This window comes from Solea senegalensis, linkage group LG10, assembly GCF_019176455.1.
Source record: "Solea senegalensis isolate Sse05_10M linkage group LG10, IFAPA_SoseM_1, whole genome shotgun sequence".
NCBI lineage: Eukaryota > Metazoa > Chordata > Actinopteri > Pleuronectiformes > Soleidae > Solea > Solea senegalensis.
The window spans coordinates 8929713-8945308 of NC_058030.1; the positions used below are offsets into that span (position 1 = coordinate 8929713).

Here is a 15596-nt window from a genome sequence, read left to right on the forward strand (position 1 = left end):
GTATGTGTGTGTCCACTCACGTTCAGCCAATAGGTGTAAATAGGATGTGTTTATAAAATCTGCTGGCCACATAATCAGTGGGAGTTCTATTTGCACCCGGATGTGAGAGGGCGTAGCAGCGTGTTTGACTCCACTCATCTAAAAGTGCAGTGGGCCCAGACAGAGTGGCGCGTGTGAGCTTTACATACAGTGGCCGTTTTGTACGGCTCTCGCCTCTCTACCCCGGCATTCCTGTTTGAACAGTAAGTGAAATTGTACCTACCTGTGAGCACACCACTGAATGGTTCACATTCTGCAATAGTTAAGATATCCATTCAGGAATAGGAGAAAGTCAGAAACGTTATTGAAGATAAACACTTATGACGTGTAAGTCGCGGGCCTTTGGATGAAAACGATGGTCATCCGAACTAATACTGCCACAAAATCTAAAACAACAGCAACATGGATTATCATTAAATCTGGTTTAGACATTAATAATCAAAAGAGGAAGAATCTTATTAAACTTGAGGACCCTCTGACTTTTTATGTGTAAGTAAATACTAATACTTTTTGTTGTAATTTTAGGGTTGGTTGATAGTGGTAGATTACATCAATAATGTAATCTTCTAGATGTCATCATCCATTACTTCTTCTCTTTTCTTAGTCCAATCCCCCGCTTGGTGTTCATATTTTTGGTGAGGTGTCAGATTTGCAAAGATAAGATAAGACACAAGACTGAACAAATGCAATACACGGTCGTAAAAGCTGTTGATGATAGAAGTCATCTGTCCCGCAGATGATATTTGACAAGTCAGTTCCTCTTTTGATGTAAGCAGCTAAGACTTTATTTTATAAATAAAAACGTGTGGATGGCAAACATTACGAACTGTATCACTGTCCAAGACAGCAATCAAAATAATTTACCCTCGCAGGATCGTCGGCACATGGGACAACTTCAATCTGTCTCCAGGTGTGTTTCATCAAAATGAGTCAGAGTTACTGGCAAGAAGTTCATTGGAAGTTTGTCCTTTTTTTGTTCTTTATGTTCTATGAAATATATTTATTTTATGTTTCCAATTGTGTTTACTTTGTAGAAAATAGTACAAATGTGTTGACATACAGTATATAATGAAAAACCCCAAAAGGTACATGATTTCATCTTCCAGAATACATGGAAACAAAGGTAGTTTAAATACAACAACAGCACAGAGAATCACACGTAACTTCTACTGCTCTTAATCACCCTTAAAAAAAAAAAGGAAAAGAAAAGGAGATCCATTATATTTTTTTATAAATTTGGATATGTAGACATTTAAAGATGAAGACACAGCAGTATATTTCACACTGTTAAAAAGACAGAAATGGTGGAAATAAAAGTTGAAGATAAAAGATCTGACACACAAACATTGAGAAACACTCCCCACTCCCTCAACAATCGAGTTCATGAACCAAAAGTCTGTGGTTGTAGTACGAAGCTCCCATGACTGAATGTGTAAATGTTTTTCACTGGTAGACTTAAATATTGTGGAGGAGGGCACTGCTGAAAAACACAATTAAAATGTCATGGCTGAATAAATACAGGGTAGGCGAAGCACTGAGATGTGGCTGGAGAGCAGTGTGGATTATTATGAATATGGAGAGGTTTTTATGACAAATATCCAAACACCTTCCCTGAGGGTGAAATTAATCAGCTGTGAATTAGACATCAGTGCTGGTAGTGGTGCGTCAAAGTCGAATTTCACATCAGCTGCCATAAATGTAAAGTACATTTGGCTCAATTTAATACCTATACCTGACATCACTGTACGTTTTTTTGGGCCAGAGGCTGTTTTTACTGACAGATTATGTCCACTTACCATTAATAAAGAAAAAACCTATTGGTACCACTAATATAATTGAAACAGTGGTATATACTGCAAAGTGTGAACATAAAATAATAACCCCTTTGTACAAAACAGGATCAAAATTACAATTTTTGTTCTGGAAGAATCTGACTACCCTTGACAGATCCTGGACCTCAACCTCATCCAACATTTTCTGCAAAAGTCTGGCACTATCACCCAACATTAGTGTTGACCTCAGTAATGCTTCTGTGGCTGAAAGAATCAAATACTTGCAGCTGGGATCCAAGTCTTCCTGAAAAAGTGGAGGCTGTTACAGCAGCATATTAATGCCCTCTACCTTTGAAATGGGTGTCGTTTTGTAGTGTCTACATGCAACTGACCATATAGTGTTGACATGACTAAGTAATAGTGCAAAAACAGTTGTTGACTAGTAGTTAAGTTCAATACTGAGACATGAGTTTCAGTCTAATGGAGGTGGAGAGCGATTTGACCCAAGTGGTCTCACTTTTAAACAGCTCAAAAATGAACAAACTGGCTAACTGCTAATTTGCATCCAGGCTAAAGCTAATGCTAACCTGCTGAGCAAAGCTTTGACCCAGTGTGCTGTCAGAGTGGTTTGTTTCTGTCTTGTGTTGTCTCAGGACGTCTACCGGTAACAGTAGACACCAAACTTTAGGTACATAGGTGGGAACCCAAAACTACGCACCCCTGGTTCAGGAGGGCCACAGTTAGCCCGCACTTTTGTGATTGGATAACGCACACTCCCGTCAGCCAGCCAGCCGGCATCGCAGCGGTCAAACCCCAACAGCCTCCACGCAGCATACAGCTGGCCTACTTTGGCAATCTGACTTCCATCCACGGCACACGCCTGGACTGCTTCGGTGAAGTTGAGGTTGGTCGGGTGCTTTAAGAAGTATATGCTCCCTACGGCAGAAGAGAATCATACATTTAATACACTTTTGAACTGACTAGGAGATGTACAGCAGATAGGAATAATACAGAAACACAGCACGGTCCTTCTCACCATCAATTCTTGCCGTTAGCGGTTAGTTTTTCTCTGACATAAAGGTCAACAGGAAACTGATTCAATATGCACTGGTTTATAGATACAGTGCTACCTATGGAGGTGGAGTCAGAGGTACACTGCCAATAAATCGTTTTTCTCCTACACATACTCGGACTCTGCAATCTTAATCAGACTATGGCCTTAGCTCGATTAAACTATGTATGTAAACTTACTGACTTGTTCTTACGTGCTGGACCTTTACACCGGTTAACAGATTGTTGTACTGACCCTTAATAGAGGCAGAGAAGCAGAAAGCATCATAGCTGTGGAGAAAGCCATGACGTTGACCATAGCTTCGCACACCAGGAGCTAAGTCCACGCCCCCACAGCCATCACGTGGCATTGTGATGGGGTAGTGCACGGTGCCATCAGCCAACCAACCGGCATTACACCAGTCTAGTCCCTCCTCCCACGCAGTGAAGAGCTGCTCAAATGTAGCCAGAGTGGCGTCCTGATCCTGGCACGCTTGTTGGGCCCCAAAGAAGTTAAAGCGGTAGCGCCCTTTCGGAGAGTGGTAGGGAAACACCACACCTGCACACGAGGAGAAATGTTTAAAATCATCATGTATCCTCAGTATGATTTCACAGAAGGGATTTCAGTGGCAAAAAAAATTATGATTGTCTACACTTTTTACATTTGTTTTTCTTATGTTCTTGTGTTGGCATATGGTGAATACATACAGAATGATAAGGTAAATTGAATGGTGCACACTTGCATTAAATCTGTATTAAGGATGTTTTTGGACACTTTTGTGAGAGCAGTTTGGAAGAAAAATGGCCCATCATCAGCTTTTAAGTTATTCTAGCAAACTTGTGAGCAAATTGTATTTTGATTCTGTCCATCTGGTGAATAAGAGTTGGATATTCATTTATGTTTCCACTCTGTTTTTGATTTTTTAGACCCAAACAGCACTGTAGTGGTAATAAATAACAACCAAAGCAAAGCATTTGCAAAAGCAGGTTCCAAAATGACAGAAACTTAAGCTGAGTTCCCACAAGACTATAAGTTCAAAAATCTGCACAACAATGAGTTTCGCAAACGGCCCCTAACTGACTCATGATTGGCAGTTGGCAATCACTAAGTCTGGCATATTCAAAGACACAGCCTGAGGAGACCTGAGGAGGTCTTTTTGATGCATTGCAGACCTTGATCTAATTGTTGGAAAGTCTGCGACGACTCAAGCCACTCAAGCTAATCAGGGACCACGATGGGATAACAGCAGCAGAATCACAAAAACACGAGTTCGAGGGAGAGAGAGAAAAACATGCCAAACCACAGACAACACTGTGATACGGAGCTAAATTAAGCCTGGTTTTTCAATCATTCCCCATCCAATTTTTCACAAGTTTTTGTAACGGTCATCTAGAGTGAGACCCTGTCATAGCAACTGCAAAAAAATCTACACGTTGTGTAGGGTGGGATTGCCAGGGATCATACCAACCAATCTGAACAAAAAGCACCTTTAAAATGTTGTAGCTACACTGAATATACAGAAGATGTTCCTGTGAAAATACTGTATGATATGACATCTGATGGATGACTGCTGCTGCACTCTGATTTACAACCTGCTTTATGACAGTAATGTCACATTTCGTTGCACAGAAAATGACTCATGAATTGAGTATGTTTGATTTTAGTCTCACCTCGCAGCTCCAGCTCCACGGTCACACTCTCATCCTCCAGACCATCGATGACCTCGCAGCGGTATCGTCCTGTGTCGTTCAGTTGCAGCTCATTGATCACCAGAGACATGTCCCCAGGTGCTGAGCGTCTCAGGCGCACACGGCCCCGGAAGTTGCCATAGCTGCGTTGGCGGTTGCCCATGGCAACCATCACCTCGGTTTCCCTGGCCAGGGCTTCTGGGGAAGCAGGTGCAGCAATGGTCTGGGAGGGCAGCCAGGACCACTTGACCCGAGTCCTGCGTGGTGTGGCAACCTCGGGCTCGTAGTGGTAGTGACAGGGCAGGGTAACACTGCTCCCCCTGGAGGCTGAAACTGAAGGCAGCGGAGATTCCACATGGAGACGAATCCCATTGAAATAGACTGGAAAAGACACAAAGCACCACAAATACATGTTCATTTTCTCTCTACATTTGAGATTTTGATGATGGATGATGATGATATACAATGATGCATCTATCTATCTGCCTGTCTGTCTATCTATCTATCTATCTATCTATCTATCTATCTATCTATCTATCTATCTATCTATCTATCTATCTATCTATCTATCTATCTGTCTATTTGTCTATCTGTCTATCTATCTAAGCTTGACTCTCTTGTGACCACAGAGAAAGCAAAATGCAGTCACAGTCAGGTGAATTGTACCTAAGAGGATACAAGGCATTTAAAATACTTAGATGAGCAAACACATTTGCAGCGGAACTAACTAATAAGCCTTTGTTGCCATATGACTTCAGTTGTTTGTCGGCACCTCAGGCTCTGTTGTAACGCTAAGTACAAAACACCTGTTTTTGTTCATTTACCTGGAGCTCGCTCTCTCTCATACACACACACACACACACATAATTATGCAGCTTGGTCTTATGAGGACTATTGGTCCTGTCAAGGACATTGTTTATGCCGGAAAAGGTCCTAAAGAGGATACAAATACATGAATACACACACACACACACACACACAAACAACCTATGGAAACAGAAAGCTCCCATCAATCACAAGTGGAGTTTGTTTTTATGACCTGGATGACTGCTGCGGTTTCATGAATTATAGTTGTCCTGCCTCCACACATCCAGGTGACTTCCTGCCAGCTGTGTTATCATGTACACAACTGTGTGTGACTGATCTGTGTCTCACATGTGCAACACACACGTATGCGCTTCATTCATAGTGAGGACGCCCCTTACCCTAACCTTTACCTTAACCCTAATTCTAATCCTAACCATAAAACCATGTCTTAACAGCCCCCAAAAAGTAGAGTAAAAGTACAAGTGTCTGACCAGAAAATGACTTTGGTAAAAGTTGAAGTCCCTTTTTATAATATTGATTAAGTAAAAGTCTTAAAAAATGAGGAGGTAAAATTAACCATGGTGGCTCATTGGTAGGGTAAGCTGTCTTTCAACTGGAAAGTTGTGGGTTCAACTCTCTGGCTCTGCTAGTCTATGTAAAGCCTTGATCAAGACTAGAAAATCTCAATTTAAATACAGACCATTACCAACTCTTCTTCTTCTGATTTTATTTGGTAGCAATGAATAAAAAAGATAGTTGGAGGAAATGTAGTGGAGTAAACGTAAAAGTTGCTTGAAATGTAAATAATGAAGTAAAGTACAGATATGTGAATGTTGTACTTTGTTACATTGCAACACTGACACACAGTGACAGACAGACAGACAGACAGACAGACAGAAGAGAAGGAGGAGAAGGAAGGACTTACTCTCTCCGTTGCCGTTGCCGTTGCTGATGTCCTGGTAGTGAAAGCCGTTGTTGTATCTGCGGATCCAGCACTGACCGCCGGGCAGCAGCAGCAGCAGCGTGTACCAGCAGACGGCCAGTAGGGGGCGCAGTAGACTGAGCATGGCGCTGTCCTCTGCAGAATAACAAATACAGTCGAGTTTTTTTTGTTTTGTTTTTTAACCTCCCCCTTGTCTCTAGACTGTCATAAATACCAGACACTGTGTAAAATCACAGCCACAGTTAAAATCAAACAGTAGTTTCACAGTTTCACACATAGTTTGAAACATTAAACATTAAACATTAAAACACAAAGTAAGAAGTGAGACTGGACGCACTATTGATCCGTTCTCATCCACAGTTTACCCAGAAACACCGGGTAAACCCGCAGTTATATGTAATGGTTTAACTGAGACGCAGCTTGTAAAATATGAAGATAAATAAATAAATAAATAAATCTGAAGGAATATGTTCAACGTCTATTACAATAATCATTTCAGAAATCATTAGTATTATTATTTAAATGCATTTACAACTGGCAGCATTTAAGTACAATAAAAACAATCTTTCTACCGGCACACGTCTGAAGAAACAAACATTTTTCATCCAGACACAATCTTTAGTTTAGTTTTTGCTACACTTTCGTCTTTCCCTTCATCTCCCTTTTAAAGTCGTCTAATCACTGTCTACAATATTTACATTTAAACATGTTTAAATATGTTAAACTCGTGTCGTTGCTTATAGTTTGTAAAGTCCACAAGTTTCCTCGCAGCAGAATTAAAACCATCAATTTATCTCACATCCACGCGCACACAGTCTGAACCATGACATTTAGCCCACGTTAACTGCACCCGGGTTTAATCCGCGTTATAATCGCCTGTTCACGAGGGGAAAAGATAAAGACTCACAGATAAGAGCTTGTCCACGCAGCGTGTCCTCAGCTCGTCTCATTCTCTGTGCTCACTGTCTGTCTCTCTCTCTGAGCGCTTTGGCAGCGCGTGGCGACGTCACGAGACGAGGCATCCCCTTCTGAGGTGAGCGGAGCCCCGACCGTGACGTCATCACACACGGGTTCAGAGCATACAATAGACAGGCCAGTGGCAGCACACACTGAATGACGCTTACAGTACCAGAGTGTTATGATACACTGACACATAAACCACTGTCTGTTAACAGGCCATCAGCAGTGGCGTGCACACATAATCCAGGGGTCAGGGGTCAGTGAAAAAAGGGGCAACTCAGTGTATAATTTCACTAACCACACACTCACACGGATGTTTTTTAAAGCTTTAGAAGCACTTTGCATTGTGGGTTGTGTCGTTAGAGATGAACGTAAACAAAAGCCGTGTTGTTGCTGTGTGTGTGATGTGTACACTGATGGGCATGCTTAAAAACAATAAAGGGAAGACTTACCGAGAGACACTGACTGGACCGTAAATGTCAGAGATCAGTAAGAAAAATACAGACTATGATACTAGATACTAGATTCTGACTATTCTGTGCACAGCAGACTTCACTTACATTGTTTATGGTGTGAGTGCCTACACATCTCATCGTTTAACTCCTCTGTTGCCGACAGGATTTGGCATGCGTACTTCTCATTACCGTAACTACTAAAGACTCTTGTAACTCCTTGTAAATTTCCCCACTGCAGGACAAATAAAGGACCATTTGTGAGATCTTGAAAATTTAAAAACTATGAAATGGTGATGTGTCCAGGATGTGACCCCGCCTTTCGCCCCCTATGTCAGCTGAGATTGGCACAGCACGCCCAGCACGCGACCATCATATGAAGGAAAAAGCGGTCGAAGATGGAAAGCAGAGAAATAGAGCTTTGCGTCCATATACCTGTCATTACAGTAGACCCTCAGGCTTCCTTTGGCCCAAGGTCACACCTTGGACATGCCTGCCTCCGGTGTTCAGTAGGTGCCCTTTTAATTCTCGCCCCTGCTCTTCCAAATGTCGGTGCACACCACTGCCCATCAAAGTTCACTGCACACTTTAAATCCCCCAGAGATCGACCGATATATCCCAAAACTTGACAGACTGAATATATCTGACCCCTATAATGACCCGGGGTGCTTTTTTTACAAGGTTGGAAACAGCTGGTGAGGACATTATTTTCTGGACCGGCAGTTTCCTGACATGAAATGTGAACTTGTTACTTTAATTTTCCAAAATACTTGATCACAGATAACAACGGGAAATGAAAAGAGGTGAAAACTAAAGCCAAACAACTAAACGTCAGTCGTAATTCAAACAATATTACTACACGTGATCTTATTTTGAAAATAAAAATCATGCCCGTCTTGCTTGCAGATGGAGCCTGAGTGCATTTGCGCCGCTTCACCTTGCACTTGTTAAAAATTGATAGGGGTCAGTTCAACACAGCTGACCGGTTTCATGACCTCATCTCTTTCCACTATGTGTGTTCGCAACGTTTAAACCAAAACAGGCATCATTTTAACACACAATATACAGTATATATACAGCTCTGCTGGGTTTATCCATAGTGCAAATTCAACATACGTCTAAACTACATAGGTAAAAAAGAGTTTACATTTAAAAATCCATGTGCACTGTACAACTTGTTGTCCTAATGGTGTAATCCATTCTGACGCTAACTTCCAGGCAGGAGTTGTAAAGTTTAAAATAGAAATGGAAACCATCCGAAAGCAGTTGCTTTACTTGTTGTAAATTCTTCATAACATACATGAGGTGGAGAAACTCTGCACATTTTATGAACAACATCAAATCACTGACATTTATGGCACGGCCTTTTGCACAACAGTGTCAAGCGTGGATAAAAGTTGTCCTCCTGAAACAATCTGAAACAATGGCATGTCTCGCAAGGCTGCCAGCTTCTGCTCCGCTGGTATGTTGTGGCTGACAGAGCGTATTCCATACCCCCAATGTTTTGCCACGGCCTCAAGTAACACAAGCACATTATTGCCACACAAACTCATATTTCAGTCACTAGCTGAAGCCGCTGTGGTGGAAAACAAGAGCAATTCCAGGGCTCCGCTGGGGCCTCGGAGAATGTGCTGCTCCTGCACCAACGCCCGAACATCTGAGTGATGGCTGATTATCACGGTGCAGATGGAAGTTGCCCTTCTGACACTGGCACGCAGTGAACGCTAATGATCCGCGAGGTATTATCGCCTGACACAACACTGTCATCCTCTGAAGAGTCACAGAGCACAAGAGTCTTGGCGCTTTAGTGAGCCTTACAGCCACTGGTGTTTTTCTTTTAACTTGACTGACACCCAGCTGACTTAATAGAAACCAAAGACCACCACTAATTCAGTGGAGCAGTGGTGTTTGTGGGTTGAGGGTTGTTTTTTTTTAAAAGCTACTCTGAGAGACAGTCAGGATGTTTAGGATTTCAGTTTAAATCACGTTATTTATGGTTAAAAAAAAAAGAGAAAGTTTTGTTTATTTAGTACATTCCCACTATTCTGCCTCTCTGCCTTTCTACTCTTCTTAACTGAAACATGAAGTTTCACCAAATACTTTCCGCAGCGTGCGGTGACATTGTGGCTCTGTGAGGTTCTTCTTAGGCACGCCAGTTAACGGTATTACATTTGGCACACGTCTTAATTAGAAATGAACACTGCTCAAACGGACCTGATGATGGTGATCGACGTGGAAGCATCAGAGGGCACAGCTACCTGTACATTTCACTCCAAAACACAAATGCTAATCCAATGTTGATGCCGGAAAAAAAAGATACATGACCACCAAAGACAATAAGATTCATGAGCAGAGGGGAACATTATTAACAAAATTCTGTGCCAAATCCTCAAAGTAGATGCTGAGATATTTCTTTGGATAAGATCTCCTGAAGTCGGTCATCACAGTGAGTGAATCAAATCAAATATGCTACACGAGGAAATGTTATCCACATAGGAATATAATTCATAGAAAATACAGTAATAGAATAAAAAACCATTGCCCGTACCCGAAATATGATTATATGTGTACTGAAAACACACAAAAATGTAAAAAATGTTAAAATATAGACCAGATATGTTAAAAAAAAAAGCACCGTAACAACAAACCAATTGGGATTAATGCTTCTAGAGAAACATGACAGAGTTAATCTCTTTCCTGCACTCACTCACTCACTCATCTTCTGCTACATTATACTCCACATGAGGGTCACAGGGGGCGCTGGTGCCAATCCCAGCTGACATGGGGCAAAACAACCATTCACTCTCACACTCACGATCAATTTAGAGTGTCCAATTTTCCTAATTCCCACATCTCCATGTTTTTGGACTGTTGGAGGAAACCGGAGAACGTGGAGAAAACCATGCCAACTCCAACCGGGTCGCAAAACCCGGGTCTTCTTGCTGCAAAGGCAGGAGTGCTATCCACTACACCAACTGTGTGGCCCCCTCTTTCCTACACATGAGAATGTTTCCACTTGGGAGAATGGACATCTGCCTCAATGCCTCAAAGTAAAAGCCAGGACACATTTTATTGCAGTCCATACTGTACTTGTAAGGAACTGTCAGTCCAGTGTGAAGGACAGAGCAGCACTCTCATGCTCAGTCATGGAGCCAATGTAACTACAGGAGTCCAAGTTCTCCGTGAAACTAAACAACTCTCTGACTTTTTATGCCAAAGGAATTTTAACCTCAGTTTGAGTTTATGTGACCTTGCTGACAGTCAAGCTACAATAAGGTCACATTCAAAAAAAAAACACATATAAACAAATCATCCAGTGGCAGAAATCCCACATCCAGATTACTACCAACATGTCATCAGCTGTGGTTTGTCCAGAGCTGAGCTCAGTCAAGTTGACACTCAGTGTCTCCGACTATACTTTATTCTGACTTCCTGCTCTTTCGGCTTTGTGTGCGACGTGGGGCTGAAAAGAAGGCTCAAAGGTTCGCAATGGTTCATGAGGCATAAATGTCATCTTTCACCCACGTCTGTGACAGTAAGCCACACTCTCTGTGGTTCTGTGCTTTAATTAAATGAGCCTTAAGCGCATGGTGGTCGTCCACGTGCAGCCCCAAAATGTGTGACCGCACATTGACTGCACTGGGCAAATTATCGCAATGGAATGCACGGCACGCCAGACCAATGCAGACCGTTGTGAGCAGAACACGTGTGCTGTGCTAACGCTGAAGTATGCTCACACTAACACTACCAACATGGTGATATGTAGATGGTGTGTTCATCAGCCTGGTCTAAGGCAGGGGTCTCAAACTCACTCAAACGACCTGGGGGACCAATGAGTGTCCGGTCTGGTCCTGAGGGGGCCGGTCATGTGGAATAAAGGTTCAACTATGGGGGGAAATGATCACAATAAAGCGATATTCATAAGGATATTTCAAAGTAAAAGTGTTCAGTTCACGATATAAACACTAAACATGCTCATATGTATATATATATACACATATATATATGTATATATATATATATACATATATATACATATATATACACACACATTTGTATATTAAATACATTTAAAGTGTGATTCATATAGCGTTAGGTATTATTATAATATAATTATTGCTCACTGTTCATGACAATAGCTAACAATCATATTTTGCATTATATTCTGTGTGTAATCTAGCTGCAGGTGAAGGAGGTTGTTGCCAGTTCTCATTATAACTTCAAGAGTGCCATTCCAAGTTGACATAGGGCAAAAGTTAGTGTCCAATTTTCGTAATCTCCAAATCTGCATGTTTTTGGACTGTGGGAGGAAACGGAGAACCTGGAGAAACACAGGCGCACACACACAGGGAGATAAAACTAATCACTTCTTTTGTGCAGCACTGATTGGCCATTGGGCAACAGAGGATCTAAACCCTACTACACTGAGAAACACAGAGAGAGAGAGAGAGAGAGTCACGTGGAAGAGTTAGGATTGATCAGCATTGTGTGAACTCAGACAGTTTTAACATGTTAAGTGGAGACTTTGACCCACTGCAGTCAATTCAGATCACCAAATTCAGCTGTGGACCATGAGAAAGTGATCCAAAGAATATCTGTTGAGATATTTCAATCTGTAACATGCTGTTTTACCCATCTTTGAACTCATTTCAGTTCAGCAGGGAAGTTGTTTTTATGACCAAATTAAATGAACTTCATAAAATGTTAAGAGGCAGTTTGATTGGACCTGAAGAGTACGGGCTCATAAAAACCTCAGCGTCAGTTAGCGGCTGCAGCCCCCCACTCAGCCTGTGTGACAGCCTGTTCTCCTCTCTGTGTGTCTGGGCCATTATCTCTCTGGTGTTTGAAGAGACCAGATCAGTGCTCTTCCCAAAGCACCAGATGAAAGGTTTTGGCCTCAGGCCGCGAATACCAGCAGCCTCTGTGAACTGCTGGATGACCGTCGAGATGGAAGGGAGTCACTTCTGCAAGTCAGCCACATTCCCATCCCAGAAGGCCGAGTGCAGCGCGGCCCTGGAGAGAGAGACAGAAGACATGAATGAAGAAGAGATGATTGAGTCACGTTTGCGCGCTCTGACTAAAGAGTCGGGCAGCTGATCGTGTCCTACACTGTCATTAGCAAAGACTCCTCTTATAAAAGGAGGGCTGGTCACAAAAGGTGTGTGAGAGAGTGGTTTCAGAGCGACTGTAATGATTAGAGAGGAGGACTTCAATAAAAGACCAACAAGAGAGCGAACTGCAGGACTCGGGTCGACAGTTTCGAGCTCGATTAAAAGATGCACGGTTGAAATGAGCCGTCATAATAAATAAACACTACAATTTCCCATCTTTTTGTAACTCACAGATGTAAGTTTCACCTTGACTGGCAGACAAAAAGCCAAATGAGGGCTAAAGATATAAACAAGTCTATTTCAAAACCATTCATCACTTGTCAAAGCGACAGTTTTGACTATTTATTTGAGCAGAAATGACATGTGTTTCCTTCTCTTTGAGGTAAAGTCCCAGGAGATGTCGTCTATAATGGTACATAACTGATTTAAAATAGCAGTTGTTTTCAGGAGTGGATTCTTCCTGCTCAAAGCCACTGTGGTGCCTCCAGTTTCCTGCCTTGTTTGGCTGGATGCCTCCGTCTGTCTCTGGCCAGCTGTCACACCAGGAAACCAAACAGAAAGTTGTCCAAGACAAGTCCACCAGGAAACATTTCTTTACATATCATTCATTTTAATGTCGGCTTTGATGGCTTGTTTTGGAGTAAAAGGCTGCTAAAATATCATTTGTCAAGCCAATTTCTATAATAAAACATAGTTTTCATGGTTTTTTAACACGTTAGTCTTACAGTGAAGGCTTTTCAGAGGGTATAACACATAATGTTCTTTTGACGGTCTCATTTTACTTGTGTAACCTGTTAAGAATTTTTAAAAAAATTACGCCGTTCCCTTTCATATTTTCATGGGGGTCATATTTTACCTGACTTGACTTTAAATAATAGCCCATTATATTCTCTTCACAAGCGTTGCCACTCAATTGTTTTTTTTTTAACATTTAATTGATTCAGTAATGTCTCTTTAATAACACACTAGGCCCATTAAGCGTCATCTAACATCCCACCAGTAAATACAAGCTGCTCAGAAAAACAACAAGGTGACAGAGAAGATGGAGCTGTGGAGAGTTTTATTAGAAGGGGACGCAGGAGAAAGCCATCATTAGTCTGTGAACACTGTAACTGCCACTGTCTCAGAGACAGCTGCTTCACTGCGCACGGTGGTTAAGTGCACATACGTTATCTAACGGAGGTCGCCTCACACGATAATTAGCTGGAATTTACTAATTGAACTAATTGAAAGGTGTAATGCGGTGAAGCAACGGCCATTTTCTTGACCTGCTATAGAGTTGAAATGCCGTACAATCCACTCAAGGACAAGAGTTAACCTTCTCAGTGATACAATAAGAGTGTATTTTCATACCAGTGTGTAGTTAAACCCTGCAGAGGGATTTTCCCTCTTTAGTGTGACTTCAATAGACTGTAATGAGACCAAGAAGAGGATGTGGCCTCCTCTGGTGAAGATACCTCTGGAAGATTGTGTGGTGGTATAAAGAGAGATTAGGCCCCTAGGCAGTTAAAATGCTAAACAGGCAAAACAACCCTTGGTACTTGTGTCTTTTGATCTTCCACCTTTTTAAATGGAAAACAGCTCCAGTGAATTCAGCCCTATGATTATAATCATACCCTAAATATTCTATATGTTCACATGTATAAGTATAAGTATAAGTAAAGATTATTTCTGTGCTATTCAACCACATGGAGTCAATTCACGATGTTTTGTTTTTTTTCCTTTCCGTTTTTAAATTCTTTATTTATTCTTCATTTTTAGATACAAAGGCCAAACATAAAGGACTTCTCTTAGAAACACAAGACTGGGAGGAAAAAACAAAAATAAAAAACAACCTCCAAATCCAGAGGCGAACAGTCAAAATAGCAAGAAAACAAACCCATGTAACCATAAAAACACATAAATGTCATCAATTTTCTTTTCTTTTTTTTCTGATTAATTAGAGAAAACCTGAACAGTGGGCTATTATAGCTTTAAAGTTGGTGAATATCTAGAAGAAAAAAACTAAGCAACATCACTTTAAATTGAATCGAGCAACACTCGTGGACAGAAAGCATGCAGACGTGGATAACAAGGGTGACTGCTTATGGAATCTTCTGCAATCTTAATAAATACTGTACAGTGTTTGACACCAACATCCATCCTCAACCTCTTGATGACACTGCTCATGCATTTTTAAGGACCTTGAATGAATATCCATTGTTCCACTACCACAGTATAATATTGCACAAGCCCTTAATTCATAATTCATGGGGGTGGAAAGGTTTAGAATAGTGTGATGGGGGCGGCAGAAGCAGATGATACGGCGGGTCGTGTCACGCGCGCAGTGCAACCGTAAAAATCTGTTTTAATTTGGTTTCCCCCTGACAGTCTTATCAGCGCCACCACAGCCTTAAACTGGAGACACAACGTTGAACCCTAAATAAATGGTTTGCAGCAAACATTAACATCCACTACTATGAGCAGAATCCAGTACTGAAGTACTGTGCACTGCATATATGCACATCACATTTTAACACAAAACTCATGTTAAAACAGAATTTGAAAACTTACTTTAACAACTGAACCACAAGACGGTTTTATCTCTTTTTTTTCTCTTCTATGAGTAATAATCAATGTATACAGTTTGTTCTGAAAAGCACAATACTGTTTTTTTCTTTTGTTTTTGGTTATTTCAAATATCAAAACACAAACACCAAAAGTGCCGTAAAAAAGCTAAACTGGGTAAACACAACTCGACGCACAGCTGAGTGAGTGGATTAGTTGCATTTCA

At 41.4% G+C, this 15596-nt stretch overlaps 1 protein-coding gene across 1 annotated transcript; it reads right to left on the reverse strand.

The window, feature by feature from the left end:
- Window positions 1-1253: 1253 nt before the first annotated feature.
- hapln3 (hyaluronan and proteoglycan link protein 3) lies at window positions 1254-7330 on the reverse strand. Its single transcript, XM_044035321.1, has 5 exons — window positions 7208-7330; window positions 6283-6435; window positions 4533-4931; window positions 3118-3420; window positions 1254-2747 (listed from the first exon to the last, which is right to left on the reverse strand). The coding sequence occupies exons 2-5, from the start codon at window positions 6422-6424 to the stop codon at window positions 2470-2472; spliced, it is 1122 nt and encodes a 373-aa protein (XP_043891256.1). The 5' UTR covers window positions 6425-6435; window positions 7208-7330; the 3' UTR covers window positions 1254-2469.
- Between the last annotated feature and the right edge of the window lie 8266 nt (window positions 7331-15596).